Below are 26,286 nucleotides of genomic sequence, written 5' to 3'. Positions count from 1 at the left end.
AACCGCTAGAGAATGAAATGACGGTTCTAGCACCAAATCCGCTAGAAATTAAATGCTAGAAGTATGGCGCCAACTTCTTGCCAAAACGCGCGAACAACTGTGGTGGTCACTTTCTAGCGGTTTGCTCCTAACTGCTAGAAACTTGTGGGGCCCACTCGCTTTCTGGTCAAAGCGTTAGGAATTTCTTGCGGTTTGTGTGAATACCGTTAGAAATTTCTAAATTTGTGGCGATTTTATTTAACCTCTAGAAATGTACCGTTGCTACTTCACCCTTTTTTTTTAGTATATGACTTTAAAGAATAATATTCAAGTATTACAAATAATTAATTCAACTAAATTTCTTAATATTTTAAATTAATTATAGAGCTCTTACAATTAATAAGTAGATGAGGTGTACATAGCATGCTAACCTTTCTACTTAATACTCTCATCTTCAAATTTTATGGCCTGAATTTTTGTTTTCCCCTCTGAAAATCCTTAATAACATGTTAACGTACCAACTCCCTAACATGTTTGGTGACTAGCTTTAAAATATTTAAACTTTGATCATATTAAAACTGGTGATTACATGGGATTCAACTTTATTCTTATTTCATTACATTCGATGGACCTTTTCTTTTTTTAAATTTAACGCCCTTGCAACCCAAGAAAAGAAATCTCGAAGAGCTATATATGATAGCAGACCTACCTGCGTGATCACTTACATCACCAGTTCCACTAATTTGACTGAAATTTGGACCTTTAGAATCAAAGGCAAAGAGAAAAACAGCTGCCCAATGGGTCCCACCACATCCTGGGCAGGTGAAGAAGCTTCTGAAGCTAAAAGACACACTTTCTGACATGTAACGATAGCATAGCAAGTATTCTATATAAGCCCATCAAATCAAGAAAGGCTTCAAACCCAGAAATCAACAAATTTACAAACGTCAATCCAAGTCTTCAACGATCTCAAGGCTTTGTTTCCAAATTTTCATGGAGAAAACAACACCCATAGCCGTTGTTCCCAGCCCTGGATTTAGCCATCTGATTCCTCTTCTTGAGTTCTCCAAGCGACTTGTTCATCTTCACCCAGATTTTCATGTCACATTCATCATCCCCTCACTGGAATCTCCTCCTTCTGCCTCCATAGTCTACCTTCAAAATCTTCCTTCAAACATCCAATCCATTTTTCTTCCTCCTATCTCCAAACAAGACGTACCCAAAGATGCCAATATAGCATTCCAAATTCAACTCACAGTGGCCAAATCTTTGCCATCCTTACAACACGAATTGAAGTCGTTGAATTCGAAATTTCATTTGGCTGCTATAGTTGCAGACCCTTTTGCAATTGAGGTGCTAAGTTTCGCAAAGGAACTGAACACTTTGTTTTTCATTTACTCATATTCAGCTGCTTCAACGCTTTCCTTCTGCCTCTGTCTCCCAACTCTCCATGATGAGATATCTGGGGAGTTCGGAGACGTACCAGATCCTATCCAGATTCCAGGTTGTGTCCCACTCTATGGTGGAGATTTCCCTGACCCGGTTCAAAATCGGTCCAGTGAAGCTTACACAATGTTTCTCCAACAAAGCAAGACATTGTTGTCTGTTGATGGGATATTGGTTAACAGCTTCACCGAGATGGAAGAAAGGGCGGCAAGAGCCTTGACACAGAAAGGAAATGGTTATCCACCTGTGTATCCGATCGGACCCATCACTCAAACTGGGTCTAATTGTGAAGAAAAAGGGTCAGAGTGCTTGAAGTGGTTGGAGAATCAACCACCTAGCTCTGTTTTATATGTTTCTTTTGGAAGTGGTGGGACCCTATCTCAAGACCAAATCAATGAGCTAGCTTTTGGCCTAGAACATAGTGGGAAGAAATTCTTGTGGGTTCTTAGAGTACCAAGTAACTTGGTGAATGCTGCTTACCTTGGTTCTACGAATGAGAATCCTCTTGATTTCTTACCAGAAGGTTTCTTGAAGAGAACCAGAGAGCAAGGTTTTGTCATTCCTTCTTGGGTACCTCAAGTTTCTATCCTTAGTCATGGTTCAGTTGGTGGCTTCTTGAGTCATTGTGGTTGGAACTCCACACTTGAGAGTGTCCAGAAGGGAGTGCCATTAATGGCGTGGCCACTATTTGTAGAGCAGAAAATGAATGCTGCTTTGTTAACTGATGGTCTTAATGTGGCATTGAGGCCTAAAGTGAATGAAAATGGCATAGTGGAAAGGGAAGAGATTGCTAAATTGGCGGAGAGTTTGATGGAAGGCGAAGAAGGTAAGGAGATTCGCAAGAGAATGAAGGATTTAAGAGGTGCTTCTTCTAATGCACACAAAGAAGATGGTTCTTCTGCAAATACGCTATCTGAAGTTGCACTCAAATGGAGAAATAATTTAGATGAGATACATAAAAAGGTTTTGAATTTGTGAATTCTCTTTTTTCTATTAGTAGTTCTTGTACTTGTACGTTCATCTATTTTGATTTGTCAAAGTAAATTGGCTTCCTCTGTTCAAAATGAATAGATATTTCCTGCGCTTGTGCTTCACTTCTATGGGTGCATGTTTGTAATGATTGATTTGTTCTGATGCTATATTTATATATTCCGACAATGCTGCACAGCAGGGAAAAGCTATTTTTAACAGCAATCAAATGTAATATTTTACGCCAATGAACATTTCATTTATTCTTTCTTTTTTAATTTTATATATTCTTTCGATTCTAAATATAAGACCCTTATACTCATATATAGAGAGGTCTTATATTTAGGATGGGAGGAGTATCTTTTATTTTCTTGTTATTTTTCTATACTATAATTAGGCTTCGAAATATAAATGTGTAATGAAAAGAATTTAATGAAAGAAAAGTTAAGACAAAGAAATATCCAAGTGAGAAAAGGAGGAAGAAGAAGACGATGGTGAACGAGACGACAAACAGATTACTTCATTGTTGAAGTGGTTTCTCTAATTAATCATCATCATTCATCTCCAATAACAAGAAAGCATAGAAGTTCAGCTCATATATTCAAGTGAATACTATCCTCTGGAATTTTAAATTATAACATACCATCATGTGTTCAAAGTGCTAAAATACAATAAAATACCATTATTAATCATTTGAATTAAAACTACCTCTTAATGGAAACTTTAACGCGTGTAATCACCTGTGCAAGCTGAGATAGAAGAAGGGATTGATGAAATTGAGATTGTGAATAAGTTTCCTTAGGTATTTCCCAAGGAAGTGTCAAGATTATCCCCTGAATGGGAAGTAGAGTTTTCTATTGATTTGCCTCTTGGGACAGAGCTTGTCTCTAAGGCTCCCTATCAAATGGCTCTTGCTAAATTGGCAGAACTAAAGAAGCATCTTGAAGAATTACTTGAGAAAGGATTCATTAGACCAAGTGTATAGCCATGGGGATCACCGGTACTATTTGTGAAAAAAAAGGATGGAACCTTGCAATTATGTATCGATTACTGACAATTAAACAAAGTCACCATCAAGAACAAATACCCATTACCAAGAATTGATGATCTGTTAGATTAGTTGGTTGGGTCAGTAGTATTCTCTAAGATTGACTTGAGATCAAGATACTATCAATTAAGAGTTACAGCAGAAGATGTTTCTAAGACTGCTTTTTGTTCCCGGTACGGTCACTATGAGTTTCTTGTGATGTCATTTGGTTTAACTAATGCTCCAGGTGCATTCATGAATTATATGAATAGGATCTTCAGACCCTATTTGGATAAGTTCGTAGTGGTGTTTATAGATGACATTCTCATATACTCACAAAACGAAGAGGAACGCCATGAGCACCTTAAAATAGTGTTGCAAGCATTGAGAAAGCACAAGCTTTATGCTAAATTGAGCAAGTGCGAGTTTTGGCTCAAGGAAGTGAAGTTTTTGGGGTATGTTGTTTCAGCTGAAAGGGTTGCAGTGGACCCTACAAAAGTTGATGCAGTTCTTAAGTGGAAACAACTGAAGTCAGTGACTGAAGTGAGAAGTTTCCTAGGTTTGGCTAGATACTATAGGAGGTTCGTACAAGGATTCTCTTAGTTGGCTATGCCACTTACTAAGTTGACTAAGAAAGACCAACCGTTCATCTCGACAGAGAAGTGTAAAGCTACCTTTCAAGAGTTGAAAAAGAAGTTGACTTCTGCACCAATATTGGTTATTCCTGATCCTGCTTTGGCATACACCTTATACACCAATGCTTCTTTGAAAGATTTAGGGTGTGTATTAATGCAAGAAGGGAAGGTTGTTGCTTATGCTTCTAGACATTTGAGACCACACGAGGAAAATTACCTAACTCATGATTTAGAGTTAGCAGCAGTGGTATTTACATTGAAGATATGGAGACACTACTTATATGGTTCACAATTTGATGTTTTTAATGGCCATAAGAGTTTGAAGTATCTGGTGGATCAAAAGGAGCTTAATAATTGACAGAGAAGGTGGATGAATTTTCTTAACGACAATGACTTCCAATTGAAATATCATCCCAGCAAAGCGAATGTTGTCGCTGAAGCTTTGAGTAGAAAAGCTATTCATGTATTTCAACTAAGTCTCTATGAGAACCATTTATTAGAAAGGGTGAAGGACACTGATGTGCTAGCTGATATGGATACAACCTTCCAAGCCATGCAGATTAAAAATGAATTCTGGAAGGAGCTCAAGATAGCTCAGTTAGAGGATGACTATTTATTGAAGATTAGAGAAGAACTAGAAGAGGGAGAAGTTAGTGATTTTGAAGCTGGCAAAGATGGAATTTTGAGATTTAAAGAGAGAGTTTGTATCCCTAATGATGGAAATCTAAGCAATACATCTTAGAGGAAGCTCATCGAAGCAGATACACCATACATCCAGGAATCACTAAGATGTACAACGATCTAAAGCAGAACTATTGGTGGCCTGGAATGAAAAAAGATGTGATAGAATTTGTCTCCCATTATTTGACTTGTCAAAAGGTCAAAATTGAGCATCAGAAGCCACCAGGGTTAATTCAAAATCTAGAGATACCAAAATGGAAATGGGATAGTATATCTATGGATTTTGTTATGGGGCTACCGAGGACACCTAGTAATCATGATGAAATTTTGGTTATTTTTCATCATTTGACCAAGTCTGCCTATTTCCTGCCTATACGAGCTACTTATACAATGGAGCAATATGCTCAATTATATGTGAAGGAGATTGTCAGATTGTATGGTGTGCCAGAGAGTATTATCTCTGATAGGAATCCAAGGTTCACGTCAGGTTTCTGGACAGCTTTGTACCAAGCTATGGGTTCTAGATTGAAATATAGTACAGCTTATCATCCACAAACCAAGAGACAAATAGAGAGAACAATCTAAACCTTAGAAGATATGTTGAGGGCTTGTGCCATTGAATTGAAGGGTAGCTGGGACAATCACTTGCCGCTGGCTGAGTTTGCCTATAATAACAGCTATCACTCGAGCATACAGATGACGCCTTACGAGGCATTATATGGCAGAAAGTGCAGATCACTGTTGTGTTGGATAGAATTGAGTGAAAGAACTATCATCAGCCCTGATTAAGTTGACTGCACTACAGAAAAGATTGAAATGATTAAAAAGAAGTTGTTGGCAACTCAAAGTAGACAGAAGAGCTATGTGGATAAACGACAAAGACCCTTGGAATTTTGTGTTGGTGATCATGTATTTCTACGTGTCACCCCAATGACAGGCATTGGAAGGTCTATCAAAGCCAAGAAATTGAGTCCAAGATTCATGGGTCCGTATGAGATTCTTGCTAGAATTGGTGAAGTAGCATACCATATCGCATTGCCACCATAGCTAGACAAGGTTCATAATGTGTTTCATGTGTCGCAATTGAAGAAGTACCAACCCGATCCCTCACACATCATTGAGCCTGAAGAGGTTGAACTTCATGAGAATTTGACTTACAGGACAGAACCAAAGCGAATTGCCGATGTGAAAGAGAAACAACTAAGAAATAAGACAATTCGACTTGTGAAAGTCATATGGAAGGGTATGGCTCCCAATGATGCTACTTGGGAAACGAAAGAGAAGATGCAACAATCTTATCCTCATTTTTTTAATTAGGTACGTAGAACTCTTACATCAATTGAATTTTGGGGGCAAAATTCCTATTTAGGAGAGGAGAGTTGTAACATCCAAAAAATATATATATTTAGATTTTAGTTTATTAAAATGAGATTGATTAATTATCATTGAAGTTAATCTTAATTACGAGTGAGACTACTAATTAATAAATAATAGTTAAATAATAATTAATATATATTTAAAATATATATAGATAAATATAATATATAAAAATATATATATTTTAATAGTGGGTGGCACGTGGCCACCCACTGTTTGTTTTGGGGGGGAGTTAAATCCCCGGTGGGCCGTGACCCACCTTAAAAAAATAGAACTAAGGGAATGAATAAGAGGTCACGTGACCCACTACAATTGAATCATTTTTCCCTTCTTCCACCTCCCGCCTCGTAGCCCCTCCTCACTACTTCACCTTCGTGTTCCTCTGGTCCACTGCCCTGCCGCATGAGAGACTGAGAGTGAGAGGTTGAGGGTGTGAGCAAGAAGAGATTCTTTGGTCTCCTCTAAATTATTTAGGTAAACTATTTTCTTTCTACTTTTTCTATTTATTTTTAAGTTTATGGCAGAAAATAAGATGTGTTAGGGCTTGATAGATTTTTAATGATTTGAGGCTTCTAACTTATTTTGATGATATTAATGGAGCTTATGGGATTAGAATAAGAGCCTTATGACTTAGAGTTTTGGTTGGATGGTTGATTTGAGGCAATATAAGTTAGGGTTTGGTTAGGAAATTGTGATTTGTGTTAATAATGATATTAATTTCAAAATTTATCTCTTACTTGGGTTCATTGGAAGTTATATTAAGGATTCAATGCTTGAACTTTGAGGATTTTTGTTAAAATAGGATTGTTGATGACTTTTGGAGAGACTTTAACTAGTAGAAGTTAGGTGTTTTGAATAAATTGGGAAAAATAATAAAAGTTATTGATTCTAATGAATGGGGAATGATTAATAGAAGAAGGGAATAGGATTGTAATAATGATTTGAGGCATAGTTGATATATGGTTATTTTTCTAAGAGTTAAAGTAAGCACTTTTTGGAGATTTTAGGATGATTTGAAGGAATTATTCTTATTAATAATGGGAATAAGAGAAATAGAGTTGGGAAGTACTAGAAATTGTTACTTGGAGGAATAGATGAATTATTATTTTTCCTAAAGATAAATTCTTAAAGCAAGCCAATTATGGGGATTTAGTTAATAAACTATTTTAATGTATATTAATTAGTTTTTAATACTTGTCTATAAATTTATTATTGTAGAGTGAGCTTGGCTTGGGCTCTTGGGTCTTGAATCCTCCCATTTTAGTTCTTGTGTCAAGAACTTGAAGTAGCCACTTTCTAATTTACCTTGTATGCTTGTTGATGTGATTATAAGCATGTGTTAATATTATAGATATTATCATTATATGTTATGGTGATTTACGTATGAAAAGCGAAATATACATATATATATATATGAAAATTTATTAGTTAAGTGGGCATGGATTATTTTATCTTGTGAATATCTTGTTGATGTTGAACAAAAATTTGATTATTGAATCTGAGGATACTTTATGAATATTGGATTTTGAGGAATTAGATGGTTGGAATGTTTATGGAGCTGTATTGTGTTGTGCTGAAATGTAATGGTGGGAGATTTGATTATTTATACCACATGGTATAACCACCACTTGGCATCCAGTGGCTAGCTTTAACATTCTTAGGGCCCTCGATATCATCCTTCCTTTGGCCGGGTCAAGGGTCAGCCCAAGGGACATGATACCTTTTAGTATTCTAAGGAAAGGAAACCCATGGTCTGATATGAGCTCTATAACTTTTGGCCAAGTTATATGTCATTATTGGAGAGCTTGGTGCAGTCTTGTTAAAGAGACTAATCCTATTATGCATTATTAGTCCATAGGTTCTGTTAGAGGTTACAATGAAGTTATAAGGATGGTTGATGAAGTTCTATGCATGCAAGTTATCTTTTGAAATTATTATATATTGTTTTCTGTAAAGATGTTTACCTTATATGTTATTTAAAATTGTACTTTGCCTGCTTAACTATCTTGTAATCACTCCCTGTATACTTGTTAAATTGGAATTGTGGTTATTGGGTCAATTTGACTCACCCCGTAGTTATTTAATATTTTTCAGGCGAGGGTTCAGGTGTTAGTCTCAAGAGAAAGTTGTCCAAGGCTTGAGTTGCTCTTCCAACTTTGTGTAGCCTCTATGTTGGTATACATGATTTGTTTGATATATATTGCCAAAACTTTAGGGCTTTTTTGTTAAACTTAACATATGTTTAATTTTTCTGCTGCATTCTAGACTTGAGCTATTGGGCAGAGCCCTTTTTGGGTATAGGGGACTATTATTTTGATTGCGATTGATATGGGTAGTGGTGGTAATTATTTTGGTGGACTTCAAATGCTATAACCCATTCATGATTGGTTTTAGTTATATTTTTGGGATTATAGATATTCATGATGGAGTTATTATACACTTGAAAAATCAAGTACTGATTACTTCTTGTTACATTAATTATCTCTACTACTTTGGAATAGTGGCTACTGCACTATTATGGATGTAAATTGTTAATGACTATGGTAGATTTCTATTTGATTGGTTTTATTCTTCCTACCATAGCTACTACCTAAATTTTTTCTTGGCTAATTCTTTTCTAATTATTAATCTTTAAAGAATTAATTATCATTTTGAAAATGATTATTTACCATTAATTACGGAGGCTGTTACACAATGACATGTCCTATTTATAGGCAGAGTCTTACACATAAATTACACTTGTACTTAAATGTCATAGTGGATAATAAATCATATGAATATGAGTGGGAGGTGAGTTACAAGATTAAAGGTATAGTGGAGGAGTAATAGAGTAGTGGATGAGTAATGTATAGTGAAAGTAGGGGAAGTTGATGAAGTTAAAGAGGAAGTGGAGATGGACATTCACACTTGATAATATTCATAACAATTTATAAATTTTTATATCATTTTTCTTACTTTGTTGAGTAGTAGTCATTTGCAAAAGTTGTATAATCATATCATTCTAACATTTCCCTCTAGACAAATACATTAAGAATTAGATCACCAAATAACTTGATTAATTTCTTTGCATGATAAAATATATTTATTAGGTGAACAAAGATTAATTCAAGATGAAAAAAAAAAACAAAAATTAGTCCAAAAGCTCTAATCCATAACTTGATTAATTAAGTGGGCAATTTGCAGCTGTCTCTATTTTAAATTTGAACGTGCGTCGCCTTGACATTTATAAACTATCTTGACCCAAATCATCAAAACTCTTTAATACAAAAAAACAAAAAGAAATATATCTATTCACAAAATGGATCAATGGCTAATTAAGAAATTATGTCATCTACTTAAAAGTAAACCACGGCTATTTAAAAAAAAGAAAACCAAGGGAATTGTCAATAATTTCACTTTTGTGCCCAATAGTTTTGTAAAGTTACACATTGATCCAAAACTGGCCAAATATCCACATAATGCCCAAGACATATCCATATATTAGGTCCCCATTTTTAGTGCTTATGAATTTCAATTGCAAGACAAAATTCTAACGGGGATATAGTTCAGTAATTGATGCTTCATTTATTGATTGTTGGATAGAGTTACTTTCCCCTTCACTTGATCTTGTTGCCTCTGAGTTATACTCCCTCAAATGTGTCTCTGATGAGCCACTGGTACTCACTAAAAGTGGAGGCTTTGAAGGAAAAGGGAGAGAGGAAGAGTAGCTATTCAGCATAACTACAACCGAAGCCATGGTTGGCCTGTCAGCTATAGTTTCTTGAACACATAATAACCCAATATGGATGCATCTCATTATTTCATTCCTTGAAACATTATTTAATAGAGGATCTACTAAATTGAAAGTCGTCCCTTCCCTCCAATTTTTCCATGCCTACAAGCAGTTCATCATCAATGATAAACATTAATCCCAAGCTACTTTTACAACTACATGTGAGCTAGTCATGATACGCACAACAACCATAATAATAAAGTTTTATCCCACTAGACGGAGTCGGCTATATTGATTATACAATGCTATTGAGTTCTATTAACAATCAAATATTTGATTAGGTTGTTAATTAAAAGATCTTGCTTAATAGCTTCATTGAGTATTCTTTTTAACTTTCCTCGACCCACAATCTTAATTATGTGTGTGTATTGAAAGATGACAAATACATGTATGCATGAGTGAAAAGAGGCAAGGGACTTACATAGCTTAATAGATCATGGGCGTTCTCTTCATCAAAGACACTGTTCTTCTTTTTGCCACTTAAAATCTCTAGAACTAATATGCCAAAACTAAAAACATCTGATTTGATGGAAAATAGTCCATGTATTGCATATTCTGGTGCCATATATCCACTAAACATCAAGATGAATAAGCTTAGTTAGATGTGCTAGTCATGACTAAGTATTGTGATTATCAATAGATAAGAAGGAGCAATATACTTACTAAGTTCCAACAATCCTACTAGTATTGCTTTGAGTTTGGTCGACAACAAATAGTTTTGCCATGCCGAAATCTGATATTTTAGGATTTAATTCCTTATCTAAAAGAATATTACTTGCTTTGATATCTCTATGAATAATACGTAATCTTGAATCTTCATGAAGATAAAGAAGGCCACGAGCAATGCCTCCTATGATTCTGTGACGCATTATCCAATTCAAATGAACACGTTGATTCGAATCTGCAATATTTTCATACCTATTTAAGGCTATAATCCACTGAAACTATGTCTACAATTTGGATTTTGATTTTCCTCCAATATAAATGAAAGAAGAGAAAGACCATCCATCCGAATTAAGACAAAAACATCCCATCCAACGACTTACCAAACAACAAGCAATCAAGACTTTTATTGGGAAGAAACTCATATACCAATAGCCTTTCTTTCTTTTCTAAGGAGAAGCCCAATAATCTCACTAAATTGCGATGTTGGAGTTTAGCCACCAAAAGCACTTCATTTTTAAATTCTGAGTCTCCTTGGCCAGAATCCATGGACAACCTTTTAACAGCAATGTCTTGCCCATTTGGAAGCTTGCCCTACATTATTTATTAGAGCTAAGGCATGCAATTATTTAATCAATACCAGACTACACACACTCAAACATATATTCACACACACACACACACACACAAATGACAGTGTTATCTGATATTTTATCTCAACATAACAATAATGTAATGTTGTTTACCTTATATACTGATCCAAACCCTCCTTGTCCAAGCTTATTTGCATTAGAGAAGTCACCTGTGGCGAGTTTTATGGTGTTGAAATTGAATTGCAGTGACTCGGTTGGTTCAATTTCATCATGCTCTACCTCAGGTTGAATGGCTGAGAAAAAGTCAAACAAAAGATGTACCTGAGCTTTTTTTAATCCATTATGACGTTATTAAAATTAACAATGTTCAGAGAACATGGTTTAGGCTGAAAACATTATTTTGACTTACTTTCAATTGGTTTCTTCGATCTCCGAACCAGAAAATAGATGCAAATCAAAATAAGAATTGCGACAAAAGCTCCAATAGACATAGCCACGATTATGACTGTTCTTGATGTACTGTTGCCACTCCCTACAAATTAAAGATCGGAAACCGACTAACATATTTATTGACAAGATACGAGGAGAAAATTACAAAAATAAAATTTATATTTAATACTCCTTCTTGTTCTTTTTATAAGATATAAATAACTTAATTATGTAGATAAAAACAGTTGATTAATATTAATTAAAAGTAATATGTGTATAATTAATAAAGTGAGAGTAACTAATAATTAATGCGGAAAAATTAAAAAATAATACTAGAAATTTTAAACAGGATATTATTCACTCTTATAAATATGTCATTTCCAAATAAATTCCTTTTACATATATAGAGAGAGAGAGGATGAGAGGGAGAGAGGATCGGAGAGTAATTGCTTTGATTGCTTCTTTGCCTAAAAAAACAAAAGACATTGCTTTATTAAGCTAGAAAGATGAGTTAGTACCTTTTGGGGAAGACACAGCTTTTGGTGAATCAGCTGTTCCTGCCATGACATAAAAAGAAAAAAAAAATAGAAATTATTTGCCGCTTAACAATTTACTCATAACTGGTGTGAATTTGAGAAATAAATCACATTTATTGATTATTCATGTTAATTTACGAACAATTGATTCTTGATTAAGTATAGTATTCAATTATACAGTGTTTACATTAATCAATATGGGATGAAGTATAAATAATAATTGCTTGATGGCAAGAGTTTAGACGTGAGATATACATGGGTGCTATTTAGCATGTGATACTTAGGTGAAAACTTATATAAATAATTGTCCTTTCGCTCTAGATTAAGTTGAGGCTGCACATATACACGCGCGCGCGCACACAACTAATAGGAAAATTAGCTACACTATTTATAACTTATAAAATGATCAGTTTATTATTTATAAGGTATGCAAACTGATGCATCGATTACGAGTCTTCTTTATTGAGAAAAAGACACAAAAATACTCGCAGATCTACAAACGCCAATTCAGGACTTTAAAATGCGTGCCTAATTACTTACTTTAAAGTCCCTAGGGAGTTGTCTTGGATTAAATTTTGTAGTAAACTTAAATATCCATATTTTAAATTTAAAAAAAAAATTAAAATGACAAGAAGTTCAGTTAGTAAAAATTTTAATTGATCAAATAACAACTACAACTAAGATACTAATTTCACACAAATTTCATAGAGGGCAATTAAGTCATCTCATGAAAAAAATTAGTTCCAAAATAGTCCATAAGAGCTCCATAGAAATTAAGTTATTTTGAGTAGTTATAATCATTTTGGATTTCTCATATCTATATGAGTGGTCATTATGTGTATGTGTGTGTGTGTCTTTATATATACATATATATATGTCTTTATATATACATATTAGCATTAATAAATGAACATAGATTGGCATGGCGCGTGCGTGCATAGGATATTGTTAGAATGCAAATAAAAGTATTTGCCACGTAAGATTAGGATCAACAGTACCTTGGGGGGAAGATGTGTTGGATGGTGAAGCAGCGGAAGGAGGTGAAGGTACCGCAACATCATAGAAGGGATAATTCTCATATCTAACGTTGCAACTCGGTTTGATAATCCGTCCACCGATCCTGTTGTTACAAAAAATGGGAATGCTCGAGATTGCCTTCTCCAAGCAGTCATCACAATCTTGCTTAGGCAAATCAGGCATGCACTGAGCAAAACCATATACAGTTTGAAAGAAAGAAGCCGCCACCGCCGCCGTACCGGCAGCAAACTTCCTGCGGCTGTCGCCAGCGGCGGCTTTGCCTCTCAGCCTTCGCATCAGACCATCAAGCACTTCATTGTAGCTGTCTGTTGCATTACTAGGGTTACACATATCAAATGAAAAATTTGAGTCTTGGTTTACCCCAAACATGGAGCGATTAGCGTATCGTGAAATGCACCCATCGTTGTATCCATATGCTTCCTTTTGATTTGGACATAGCTTTCGTAGAAGGATTGTGGCATTGTGGAGGCAACTAAGACAAGAATCTGGCTTAACATCTGCTCTGCACAGCCCAAGAGCGTTGACCCTGTTAGGATTTTGGCCTTCAGAGGAAGCGTAATAGCCATGATCAACTTTTGGGTCGGAAGTGAGATTAGAAAGAAGGGTTTTAAGGTTTGCGTCGTAGGAACTTCTGCTTGTGTAGTTACCAGCATTACTGAAACACAAATGACGTAGAAAGTTTTGCTGTGCAGTAGTGAGAATGATGAAATGAGAAAAGAAAGAAAGCAAAGCGATCGAAATGATGGTTGTCATCAAGGAATGAATAGTTGTGACAAATTGATGAGTGTCACAACAAAGATGTATAGGTCGAATTGGCAAGAATTTAGCTCTTAACTCATAAGGCTGTAAGTTCAAATCTTACCATTAATATGATAAGAATCTTGTTAGCCAGCTATTTATAAGTACCTCTCTAAATGCTTTTTGAACTCAGAAACATGTCATCATCTTGACGAATTCCTCAAGACTTAACTTATCTAAACTTTTCAAAACCCAAAAAAAAAAAGGTTAATAGGTGGGAGAAGAAGAAGCTTTAGGATGCTATTTTTGGCTCCCAGTTGTTGATACAGAGGCATCTTCGGCTTGCTCATTATATTACTCAAGTCAAAAAAGTCAATCAAAAGAACAAACAGGTCGCGTCTACATTTCGTGCTCATCACACCGATGACCAAGGCGTAGTCAGCACTCAAAACGCCGTTTCGTGCTCACTACTCTGATGAGCAAGGCGTACTCAGCACTCAAAACGCCGTTTCGTGCTCACCATTCTGATGAGCAGGCGTACTCAGCACTCAAAAAACTGGTGCTTTGAGTGCTGAGTAGTGTGGGACTTTAGTTTTTTCCCCCTTTTTACCTTCTTTATTAAAAAAATATATGCATTAAAATTATTTTTGATTCAACTTTCACTACTACAAAAAAATAGACTTTCAACGACGACTTTCGGCGGCGATGAAAAAAGTCGCCGTTGAAAGTCCACTTTCAGCGGCGACACCAAAAAGTCACCGCTGAAACTAAGACTTTCAGCGGCGACAAAAAGAGTCACCGCTAAAAGTCCTGCTGAAACCAAGACTTTCAGCGGTGACAAAAGTGTCGCCACTGAAAGTGGACCTTCGGCGGCGACTTTTTTTGTTGCCGCTGAAAGAGGACTCTTAGCGGCAACTTTTTTTGTCGCCGCTGAAAGTGTGATATAATAATATATATTTTATTTTACAATATTAATAAACAAATTCAATCTAACTCAGCGGCAAGAAGATTGGAGACGAAAGGAAGTGGTCACGAGTTCGAACCTTGAAGAAGACACATTTAAGGTGAAAATATTTGGACGATGATATGGTGAGAAGGAGTGATGTGGCAATAACATGGAGGTGGCTAGTGATGATGTGGCGGTCAGCGGTGATGATGTGGCCGCCAATGACGATGACGTGGCAGTTGGCGGTGATGACGTGGCGTTGGTAAAGCCAATTCTTCTTAGGTATTAAATGTCGCCGCCGAAAGACTTTTCAGCGGCGACAAGAATGTCATCGCCAAAAGTATCTTTCAGCAGTGACAAGAATGTTGCCGCTAAAAGACTTTTCAGCAGCGACAAATGTCGCCACAGAAACCTTTAAAAGTCGCCGCTGAAAGCATCTTTTAGCAGCAACCTTTTTAGTCGCCACTGAAAGTTTTCAGCCACGGCTGCTACGGCAATGACTTTTTAGCGGCGCTAAAAGTCAATTTTTTTGTAGTGCACCTAGTTTCTAAATACATGTCATCTTTTTTAAAAGTACTTGGTAATCAAGTATATTAGTTAAAACTACTATTATTATAATTATTATAGAGAAATATGAAAGACAAAGTGAATTATAATTTTATATTTAAGACTAAAATAAAAGTCAAATGAGCTCTCATATTAAGCACTAAAGGTAATATATCTTTTTTTGTGATGAGTGCTAAGCATGCCTGATGAGCACGGGATGTGGACGTCAAATGCGTCTTGGAAAACTATGATATACTACCTCCAGTTCTAATTATAAGATCTCGTTTATAGATTATAAATAAGGTCTTATAATTAGGATTAAAGGTAGTAGTTGATATCCACATTGATTTGAGAAAGAGAAAACGACGTCCGTGAAATGAGTTGCGTGCCCGACAAGCCTATTGAGGGGAAGTTCACCGAAATTTCTAGTATATTATATTTAATAATTTTAGACAGTCTTTCATATTATTTTATATACTGTTACGAAGATTTAATTAAACAATTATTTTATAGATTAAGACTGAAAAATATATAATTACTAACAGATTATACATAATTATATACATGACCTTCGAAGGCCATGCATTGAGAACTCTTGACGTGTTACGACTTTGCAGCCAAACTGACACCAAACACTTCTCTCCAGAGTTTTTTACGGGTAAAAATGTGAGTTTAAATTTTTGATGAAAGTTGTGATGTGTGTTTGAGTCATGAAAAAAAAAAGCACTTGACATGTTTTTTATACCAAAAAATTATGATTTTATTAATCATGAAAAAATTGAACATGCTTTTTGAATAATTAATTAATCAGTTAATTAATTTAGAAAAAATGACCTAATAATTCAGAATCTGCAATTTATCATCTATAATCTACATTTATCTTCCATGATTTTGCACTTCTTCCATGTCTTGAAATCTAAGTCAGTTTTTCCAATTAATTAGCCTACTAGGTCCTTTCCCCCTATCTTCTCTAAAGTCTAATTTATTGGACAAGAAGAAAAAAGTCCCATGTGGTCGGGTTGAAGACAAGCCAGCGTTTCTATGACGCCTAAATAGTCCCACGCAAGTTGTCGGTATTATTGTATTGACTTGGACAAATCTCCAACATCAATGTGTTGTGTGATAAACATAATTTGTCATTTATATTAAAAAAAAAGTAGACATTGGAAATATTAAAATCTCAGATATAGACTCACAAGGAGAGAAGCCAGCTAGCTGTTTAAAACATTTATATTATTGTTTACGCATTCAAATAACTTTGATGTATACTAACATTTTTTTCTATATTTAAATCTTCTCTTTACCTCATCCTCAAATAATAATCAAATAAATAAATACCAACCAACCTCACGTCATGCCGGGTTATCTAGTGATTTTAAGGATATCTCAATTATATAAGTATATAACTATAATTATACTATACCTCCGGTCCTAAATATAATACCCTTATAAGATCATTATACTAATACACACTAGTATAAGGGTCTTATATTAGGACCGGAGGAGCACAAAAAGATCAAAATTAACAAGTATTCTTACACTTTGTTTTTTATAATTCATGTGTAGCTCGTTGTTGTGTATGATCCGTTGTATAGTTCATAAAAAATAACGTCCTGTTGATAGAAGAGCTTTTATGAAAGTGAAAGTGGAGGTGAGGTCGGTGGGTCGCTGGAGAAGAAGAAGAAAACCAAGTGATGGTTCACTAGGAGTGAGCAACAAACCTATTATCTGCTAGCCCACTCATGACCCATGAAATTTTTACCCATTTAAGCCCGCCCAGTTAGTCCAAATAAGATATTATAAACGGACAGGCTTAAATGGGCGGGATAACCCATTAAATGGGTTGGGCTATGGGTAAGGTATTGAGCTGCCCATACCCGCCCGTTTAAGTTTTAATTTTTTAAAAATATTTTTATTCTTCATTTAATTGATGATATTGTTTCTCATTCATCTTTTATCAAACCTTCATGTTTGTCTAAACTTTTATTTTATTCTTTAGGTGAAAGTTAGAACTTTCAAAGTTTATGATACTTTATGATTGGTGACTACTTTTATGATTTTATCAAACTTTGATGGTTTGCGAATCTAAACGAGGTTGTGTGATTGAATATAATTGATGTTATTTCATATTTGATTTGCTATTTAGCATGCAAAATTTATTAACAACTTCATAAGGTTACATATACAAAATAGTTATACTGAAAAAAAAATTAAAAAAATAAATGGGTTATCCTATAACCCGGTCAGCCCAAACAGGCTGTCCCATAATCCATTTAATACGAGCTAAGTAGGCTACACCGGGTTATGGGTTAGCCCATACCCATTTATTCATAAATGGACAGGAAGGTTAACCCACCCTACCCATTGCTCAGCCCTGTGGTTCACAATTAAAAATGAGAAGGACAAAATTGTCAATATATAAAATAACAAAGCGTAGGAGTGAAAAAACCGGATTCCTCCGAAGGGGACCACACTTCCATATGCCATGCTGAATATTACGCACCGTGTGGTGGGACCCGGTTTCATTAATTTTGTATTAAATTTATATAAAATTATAGTTATTATCTTAAAATATAATATTCAGAATTGGGAAACAAAATATAAATATTTAACTATTAAAATAAGTCTTTAACAGGGACAAAATAAAAAATTTATTACAAAAATTTAAGATAACTTACAAATATTTATTTCGAGTATGTGTCTGTGTGTGTGTGTGTAAGGAGAGATGTCTTGATCAGTGTGGAGGGAATTTTGAATGGTAGATACTCCCTTTGGTTCAAAATATGATCTAAATTTTCTTAGAAAGGTTAGTTTTTTTTATAAGATAATATTCATTTTTATCTCAACATTTAATGAGTTTTTTTTTAAATTTTATCCCCATATATTCTCTTTCCTTTTTATTTCATTTATTACATTTTTTTACTTATTCTCTTCATTGATAAATGTATATTAGAAAAAACAAATATATGTCTTACATATTTATTGTTTTAAATTGATTTTAATTAGTTTCTTGATAAACATAATAAATAAAATTTAGCTTATATTTTAAACTGGAAGGAATAAATCTTTCTATTCCAGACAAAACTTGAGTCCCATCAAGTTCCTATCTTGGAGTACCAACCATCGTTCAATCAGTATCATTTAATTAATGATATTTCGTCCCATTCACAATATAATTTAGTTCTAGAAGGATGACTTTATTCAAAATATAAATCGTCATTAGAAGAGTAATTAACGTTTATTTATCAATTTTGTCTCTATAATTAATGTTTAAATGCAACTCTTTTTGTTTTCCTCTTCCCTTCACAATCTCATTCAATATGAGTAAAGTTGAAAAAAAAGTTCAATTTGAAACAAATTTAATAAATTAATTATCATTTTTTATCTGAATAAATTAGTTAAAATGAATTATATGTCTAAAGCAAGAAGAAGGCTTATTACTCATAGCTAATTTAATTTCCATGAGCAAAACCATTCACATTGAAAGTTGACAGGTAGTAGTATTTTTTTTTTTAAAATACCAGCGTTGACCAGTGGTAGGTGAGTTAGGTGAGATTTACCGGGGTGTTTGTTAAACCTGAAAAGTATTTTTTTTTTGTACTTTTCCTCAAATCAAAACAAACTCTTCTATATATTTATTTTAGAGGTGTTTGGATGGAAATCAAACCAAGATTTCAGAAGTGTTTTTACGGTTTACGAAGTAAATATGTGGAGGAATTTGTCTCCTTTTACGGAAAAGTACTTCTGAAACCATGCTTTGGAGGTTGCCAAACACTTTCTTTGCATACAGTAAAAGTACTTTTAAAACTATGGTTTTATTTCTACCCAAACACCCTCTTAATTCCTCTTAAACAAAGAATTCAGATTTTGATTGGTAGGTGATTAAAAAAAATCATGTTGAAAAGTCTATTACTTACAATAAGATTCGACAATGTTTAAATTTGACACGAAAATACTAATTATCAGATAATTATATAAGGGAAAAAAAATCCATCCTTCTCTAAGGAAAAATACAACAACCATAACCATCCAAATCTCAAATGCATAAAATTTTGAAAAAAAAAATTAAAAGATGATTATATGAAAGTAAAATATAAAAGTAATGCTTTATCTGCCGATGCGATCCTTGAACGTTTTTGTTAGCTAGAAGTAAATCGCCGCAACCAAAACGCTAAAAGTCATTTCTTTATAATTTATTGTTCAATAAATATTTATTATGATGTTATTTTATTATATAAACACAAAAATATTATATTTGTTATTTTTTATACTGTCATATTTCTGTAACATTATAACAATGTCATCCTATTTATAAGTAACTTGTGTCCCAACCCTCAAATAAACAATGTATTTAATTGATAATTATTTTCACATTTGCTCTTATTAAAGAAAGAATATTAAAAATATTTAATTTCTCTCACATATTTGTTTTATCTCTTTGTGCATTTATTAGGTTAACATGAGTAAAATTGAAAAAAATCTAATTAATCATGATTCATATTTAGAAATAAACTTTTTTTCCTCTATAAATAACTCATAAATAGTAACATAGAGTATTTATTTATGGGAGAATTGCAATAAAGTCCTAAAAATTAAGTATAATTACTAAAAAGTCTTAATGATAACTGAGTAACTTGTAATGATAGGTTTTATGGTAGAGAGTAACAACTTCTAACTTGTCATTAGAACTTTTTGATAGTTATTTTTTTCTTTGGGTAGTCATTGTAATTCTCCATTTATTTATTGTCAGTCTCTCTGAAAGCAGGGACAGAAAAGTGTAACTACGTGAGTATTTGGATACAAACTAAATCGTGATTTTAAAAATAATTTTACAGTATACAAAGTAAATCTGTGAAATGAGTTTTGTTTCGATTTGCATGAAATCACTTTTTAAAAGTTTTTTTTTTTGTTTAACCACACACCCTATACATGGCTTTGGGTGAGTTCAAGTGGAGGGGCTGTACTGTGAATGAAGGATAGATTGTAAAGATTTCGGAAAAAGCTTGAGTAACGTCAATAACTTTCCATTCATTTATGTTGTGCATAGTTTTCGCAAATAAAGCTATCGGTCGCCCGGTTAGAAAATGGGCATCTAAACTCATTCCTTGGTTAACAAGAAGAAAGCAATTTCTCAGAGCTAAGCTTCCATGGAGAAAACAATTCACATAGCAGTAATTCCCAGTGGAGGGCTCACCCATCTTGTCCCCATTATTGAGTTCTCCAAGCGACTGGTTCATCTTCATCCGGACTTTCAAGTTACCTGCATAATTCCCTCACTTGGTCCTCCTTCTTCTTCCACCAAATCCTACCTTCAAACTCTTCCTTCAAATATACACTCCATTTTTCTCCCACCAGTTCATGAAAAAGACATTACTGCTCATCAGAGGGATCAAGCAGCTGACATTGCAGTCCAAATTCAAGGCGCAGTGACTCTCTCACTGCCACATATTCGTCAGGAATTGGAATCCTTGTGTTCAAGAAATGGCCTTGCAGCTTTGGTTGCTGATATATTTGCCATGGAAGCATTAGATATTCCTTCGGAACTCATTATGTTATCTTACGTATACGTCCCCCTCTCTGCCATGGCTTCATCTCTTTACTTTTATGGACTAAAGCTTGATAAGGCAGTCTCTTCGGAGTTCAGAGACCTACAAGATCCCGTGAAGATGCCAGGTTGTGTGCCAATACAAAGTAGAGATCTCCCAGAGTCTCTTGGAGATAGAAGCAGCTTTGTCTACAGGAAATTTCTTGAGCGTTGCAGAAGAATCAGTCGTGCTGAGGGAGTTCTTGTTAATAGTTTCCCAGAACTGGAAACTGATACAATAAAAGCCTTACATGAAGAGTTCAAAGACAAGCCCCGGATTTATCCGGTTGGTCCCATTTTACAAAATCACGCTTCAAGGGGTGAGCAAAATGGATCAGATTGTTTAAACTGGTTGAACAATCAACAACCCAGATCAGTTCTCTATGTTTCATTTGGGAGTGGAGGGACAGTGTCTCAAGAGCAGCTCAATGAACTGGCTTTAGGGTTGGAACTAAGTGCTGAAAAGTTCTTATGGGTCCCCAAATAAATTTGGTAGTGCTGCTTACTTTGGTTCCAAAAATAGCAGTAATCCTTTAGATTATTTACCAGAAGGGTTCTTGCAGAGAACCAGAGACCAAGGTTTGGTTATTCCTTCATGGGCACCTCAGATTCAAATCCTTAGTCACAATTCCATCGGTGGATTCTTGAGTCACTGTGGTTGGAATTCCGTCCTTGAGAGTTTGCAGAAAGGGGTGCCATTAATAGCATTTCCATTGTTTGCAGAGCAAAGAATGAATGCTTGTTTGTTAACTGATCTGAAGGCGGTACTGAGGCCAAAGGTTAATGAAGATGGCATAGTGAAATGGGAAGAAATTGGAGAATCAATAAAGAATTTGATGGCAGGCGAAGAAGGTAAGGAGATTTATAAAAGATTAAGGGATTTAAAAGATATTGTTGCTAATGCGCTAAAAGAAGATGGCTCTTCTGCAAAAGCACTACGTCAGGTAGCTTTGATATGGAAAAATTTGGATGGGAATCAGAAATGATAAGATTTGTTGGGGAGGATGGTCCCTGCTCCTCCTCCTTACTGCCCTCCCTGCTTCCTCCTCATTTTAATTTCCTTTCCCAATGCTTTTTTCTTGTTTCTTTTCATTACTATATTCTATATTCAATCAGTAACATTTTGATATCCTATGGGCAAAAAATGGAGCTGTTTTCAATTTTTTATGAGTTTTCAAAAATTTACATAAAAATCTATGCTGTTTACATTTGTTTTTTGAAAATTTCTTGAAAAATTATAAAAATTGAAGACAGCTCCATTTTTTTGCCCATAAGATATCAAAATGTTACTCATTGAATTTAGAATCTAGTAATCAAAAGAAACAAGGGAAAAAAAACATTTTGAAAGGGAAGAAAAACGAGGCGGAAGCAGGGAGGACAGTAGGAATTGAGCAGCAAGCGGACACCCCTCTCCCGATTTGTTGGGTTTTATTAGTTTGCTTATTGTTTACTACGTCCTAGCATTTCTTATTACAATACCGTTAGATGTGCTTTTAGGCCGATTCCAAACCGAAGAAAATGTTGTGAAGAATAAATAATGGAGAGAGATTTTTATTGCTTATATTGCTTTTTTCGTTCTCCTTTTAAATTTGATGTTTAATATTTAATATTACTTGGTTGCTCTGTCTAAAAAGAAAATATTACTTGGTTGCATTTAATGGTTGGTGCAATAATGTAATACTTTACTATAAGTTTCAAATAACTAGACTTGAATTAAAAAAAAATTAAAATTAGTTAAAAGTAATAAATAAATTTTTTTTATCAGAAAACTAAAAGAATACGTTAGAAATGTATTTTTATTTTCAAATATGTATTTATAATAAATATGAAAAAAGATAAAAGAAAATGTATATATTTGACAGTTTAATAGAAATGTCCAATTTTAAATATAGTTATTTCATTATTTTAATTATAATCGTCAACTAATTTCTTAATATTTATTTATTTTTAATATAACGAAGAAGTATTTAGGCAAATTTAAAATGCCTTTCAATTAAGTGATGAATATATTAGAACGATATTCTAGTTTTTCTTTTTCTTTTTTTAAATTAATGGAGTAGACACTAACAAACCAAGACTACAAGCGAGATCGAACCTACAACCTCCTACTTATAAAGAAATATCAATGCTACTAGATAACAAGGAGGATATTCTAGTTTTTTAAGATGTTCAGGAGTCATTGCACAAAGAAAAGGTATTTGTGGATTGTGTAATTCAGAAGGAAAAATTAATACTCCCTCTAGTACTATTTATAAGTTTCGAGAAAGAATATGTTTCAGTTTATAAGCTTCAATTTGTTATTTATATTAACATTTAATTCATTTTTCTAATTTTTTAAAATTATTTAATCTCTCTTCCTGTCATAATATCTCTTATCACATTTTCCTACACATTCTCGTCTACCATTTTTCTTATTTATTATAAGGACATATTTAAAAATAAAAGTATAGGTTTAAATCTTAACTAATTTTAATTAATTGTTTGTTATTTACAAATTAATTATTTGAAACTTATATGGATTAAAAAAATAAGTGATTGAGATTTAATATTTTATAAAACTATTATATAGTATTACGTGGAAAGGAGGGGATAGACATCTATTTTTCAAAATATTGGATTTGAACCATTTATTTTTTTATTCCAATCTATTTTGAAAAATAGATGTCTATCCCCTCCTTTCTACGTAATACTATATAATAATAGTTTTATAAAATATTAAATCTCAATCACTCATTTATAAATTACCCTATAAATTAATCCACCCACATCCAAACGAACAACAAAGCAACCATAACTTACCATACGAGCCAAAATCCAAATATCACAACCTTATTGATTGCAGTTTCCATGGCGAAATCACCTCACATCGCCTTCATTTCCAGTGCAGGGTTCACCCATCTTTTCCCAGTAATCGAATTCTCAAAGCGTCTCCTTCAACTTCACCCAGATCTTCACATCACTTGCATCATTCCAATTCTCGAAACTCTTCCTTCTTCCTCTGAATCTTACCTTCAAACCCTTCCTCCAAACATTCATTCGATCCTTCTTCCTACAGTTCACAAGCACGACATGCCAGAAAATGTTCATCCTGGAGCTCAAGTTCAGCTCACAGTCACTCTCTCTTTACCATATATTCGTCAAGAATTGAAGTCCTTAATCTCCAGATCTTCCCTTGTTGCTTTGGTTACTGATTGTTTCGCACATGAAGCTCTAGATTTTGCTGCAGAGTTCAACCTTTTATCTTACATGTATCTTCCTTATGCTGCAATGATGTTCTCTGTCTACTTCTGTAACTCCATGAAGCTTGAAGATTCAGAATTCAGAGACGTACCAGAATCCGTAGAAATTCCACCTTGTATACCAGTTCGCGGCCGAGAGATCGTAGATTCACTTTATGATGGGCTTGTTCGTAAGCAATTCTTTGAACGTGCCAAGAAGCTAAGATTAATCGACGGTGTTCTGTTCAACAGTTTCTTAGAGTTAGAAACTGCGACAATTGGAAACTTGCAAGAAGAAACCAAAGGAAAGAAGCCTCAGATTTATCCGGTTGGACCCATTATACAAAGTCGATCCAATAATGAGACAAATGGGTCGAACTTGGATTGCTTAACCTGGTTGAACAATCAACCACCAAAATCTGTTCTTTATGTTTCATTTGGGAGTGGAGGAACATTATCCCAAGATCAACTCAATGAACTAACCTTTGGGTTAGAACTAAGTGGTAAGAAATTCTTGTGGGTTGTGAGACCTCCAAGTAATGATGTTAGTGCAGCTTATCTTTCTGCTTCAAGTGAGAACCCTTTAGATTTCGTACCAAATGGGTTCTTAGAGAGAACCAAAGATCAAGGTCTTGTTGTTCCTTCATGGGCACCTCAAATTCCAATCCTTAGTCACAATTCTGTTGGTGGATTCTTAAGTCACTGTGGTTGGAACTCCACAATGGAGAGTATCGTTCATGGCGTTCCAATAATAGCTTGGCCTCTGTTTGCAGAACAGAAGATGAACGCAGCCTTTTTAACAGATTGCTTGAAAGTGGCTTTATGGCCTGAGCCTAACCAGAGAGGGATGGTGGAAAGAGATGAGATAGCTAAGGTCATAATAAGATTCATGGAAGATGAAGAAGGAAGACAGGTTCGTAAAAGAATGGAAGACTTGAAGGATTCTGCTGCTAATGCACTGAACGAAGATGGGTCCTCTACACAGACTCTGTCTCAGTTTGCGATGGATTTGAGAGATAGAACATGAGGGAATTAGTGATGTTTGAATATTATATTATATGTAATTTCAATATTAAGATGAATATTTCAGGTTTTATTAGTTATTTTATAAGTGTTGAAGATTTCATATATGTGTAATATTTGCTGGTTTGCAAAAGAGATGAACAGAGGAAAACAGAGGATGAGTTCATTTTTTATGAAGCAAAAGTTGAGATTGTGACATGCAACTAAAGAGATGAAGATAAGAGAACTATGGAGGATAATAATAGCATATTCCTTTAGCCTCATTTTTCCCGGATGTGGATCCTTTCAAAAGTTAGAATTCCTCTCTCTCGTTTCAGAATCTCATATCTATTATTGAATAAAAAATAAATGGTTCAAACCCAATATTTTGAAAAATGGATGCCTGCCCCCTCCTTTCTACGTAATACTATATAATAATAATTTTATAAAATATTAAATCTGAATCACTCATTTTTTTTAACCCAATGACAGAGATGTGGTTTTGAGAGGAATAGGAGGAAATTCAAATCCATTTTTCTTACTCGGAAGTTTTTCTTTTTCACATGAAACCTACTGAAAAATCACACTCCTTCATCCTGTCTTGAATGAAGAGCTGCTTTTTTTTCTTTTTGAATGTGGAATGGTATTAAAAGATAAAGATATTTACAGGGGATTACAATGAGTAAAAGAAAAAAGCAAAGCCAGAGAGAAACATCAAAACCTAGCAGCGGTTGTTTCTGTGAAGTCTTGCTTATATTTCCACGCTAAGTTCCAGTAGGTCCGTTCATCCTCCCAGTTGGGTTCCATGATCAGCTTATAAGCTGATCTTACTGTAAATTCACCCTTGCTTTCTGGATTGTTGCTTTGATTCAAAAGTACTATATGTTAGGGGAAAAAAGGTACCAAGACCTTTGTATTTCAATTTTCCTTTGCTTGCTCTCACTATTTAACTCATTTTTTAAGCTTCCACCCATTATAGGCATCGCAGGCTCTCAATCATTTCACTCTGTTGCATCCATCATTTCAAATTTTTTGTCTCATTCCAAGTCTCAATTACTTGAGTGTGTATGTATATGCTATTGGAAATGCCTCTGTTAAGACGAGACT

The 26,286-nt window shown here is 34.4% G+C and overlaps 4 protein-coding genes and 1 pseudogene across 4 annotated transcripts; 4 read left to right on the top strand and 1 right to left on the bottom strand.

Moving 5' to 3' along the window:
• Positions 1-972: 972 nt before the first annotated feature.
• LOC114713024 (hydroquinone glucosyltransferase-like) lies at positions 973-2,459 on the top strand. Its single transcript, XM_028897609.1, has one exon. It carries the CDS (start codon positions 973-975, stop codon positions 2,401-2,403), a length of 1,431 nt encoding a protein of 476 aa, XP_028753442.1. The 3' UTR covers positions 2,404-2,459.
• A 922-nt stretch (positions 2,460-3,381) lies between these two features.
• On the top strand, positions 3,382-4,024 carry LOC114713011 (uncharacterized mitochondrial protein AtMg00860-like). The gene is made up of 2 exons (XM_028897587.1): positions 3,382-3,394; positions 3,669-4,024. The coding sequence occupies exons 1-2, from the start codon at positions 3,382-3,384 to the stop codon at positions 4,022-4,024; spliced, it is 369 nt and encodes a 122-aa protein (XP_028753420.1).
• Positions 4,025-9,542: 5,518 nt separating this feature from the next.
• Positions 9,543-13,965, bottom strand: LOC114713035 (putative receptor-like protein kinase At4g00960). The gene is made up of 7 exons (XM_028897617.1): positions 13,106-13,965; positions 11,552-11,674; positions 11,296-11,435; positions 10,933-11,143; positions 10,550-10,787; positions 10,308-10,458; positions 9,543-9,988 (listed from the first exon to the last, which is right to left on the bottom strand). Exons 1-7 carry the CDS (start codon positions 13,896-13,898, stop codon positions 9,644-9,646), a joined length of 2,001 nt encoding a protein of 666 aa, XP_028753450.1. The 5' UTR covers positions 13,899-13,965; the 3' UTR covers positions 9,543-9,643.
• Positions 13,966-20,522: 6,557 nt separating this feature from the next.
• Positions 20,523-21,945, top strand: LOC114713010 (hydroquinone glucosyltransferase-like; annotated as a pseudogene).
• Positions 21,946-23,766: 1,821 nt separating this feature from the next.
• On the top strand, positions 23,767-25,373 carry LOC114713034 (hydroquinone glucosyltransferase). The gene has a single exon (XM_028897616.1). The coding sequence runs from the start codon at positions 23,807-23,809 to the stop codon at positions 25,202-25,204; it is 1,398 nt and encodes a 465-aa protein (XP_028753449.1). The 5' UTR covers positions 23,767-23,806; the 3' UTR covers positions 25,205-25,373.
• The last annotated feature ends 913 nt before the right edge of the window (positions 25,374-26,286 follow it).

Source organism: Neltuma alba, unplaced genomic scaffold (genome assembly GCF_004799145.2).
Source record: "Neltuma alba isolate B1F8T4 unplaced genomic scaffold, ASM479914v2 tig00011409_pilon, whole genome shotgun sequence".
Lineage (NCBI taxonomy): Eukaryota > Viridiplantae > Streptophyta > Magnoliopsida > Fabales > Fabaceae > Neltuma > Neltuma alba.
Note: the sequence above shows the minus strand (reverse complement) of the source record. Positions and strands in the feature narration are given on the sequence as shown.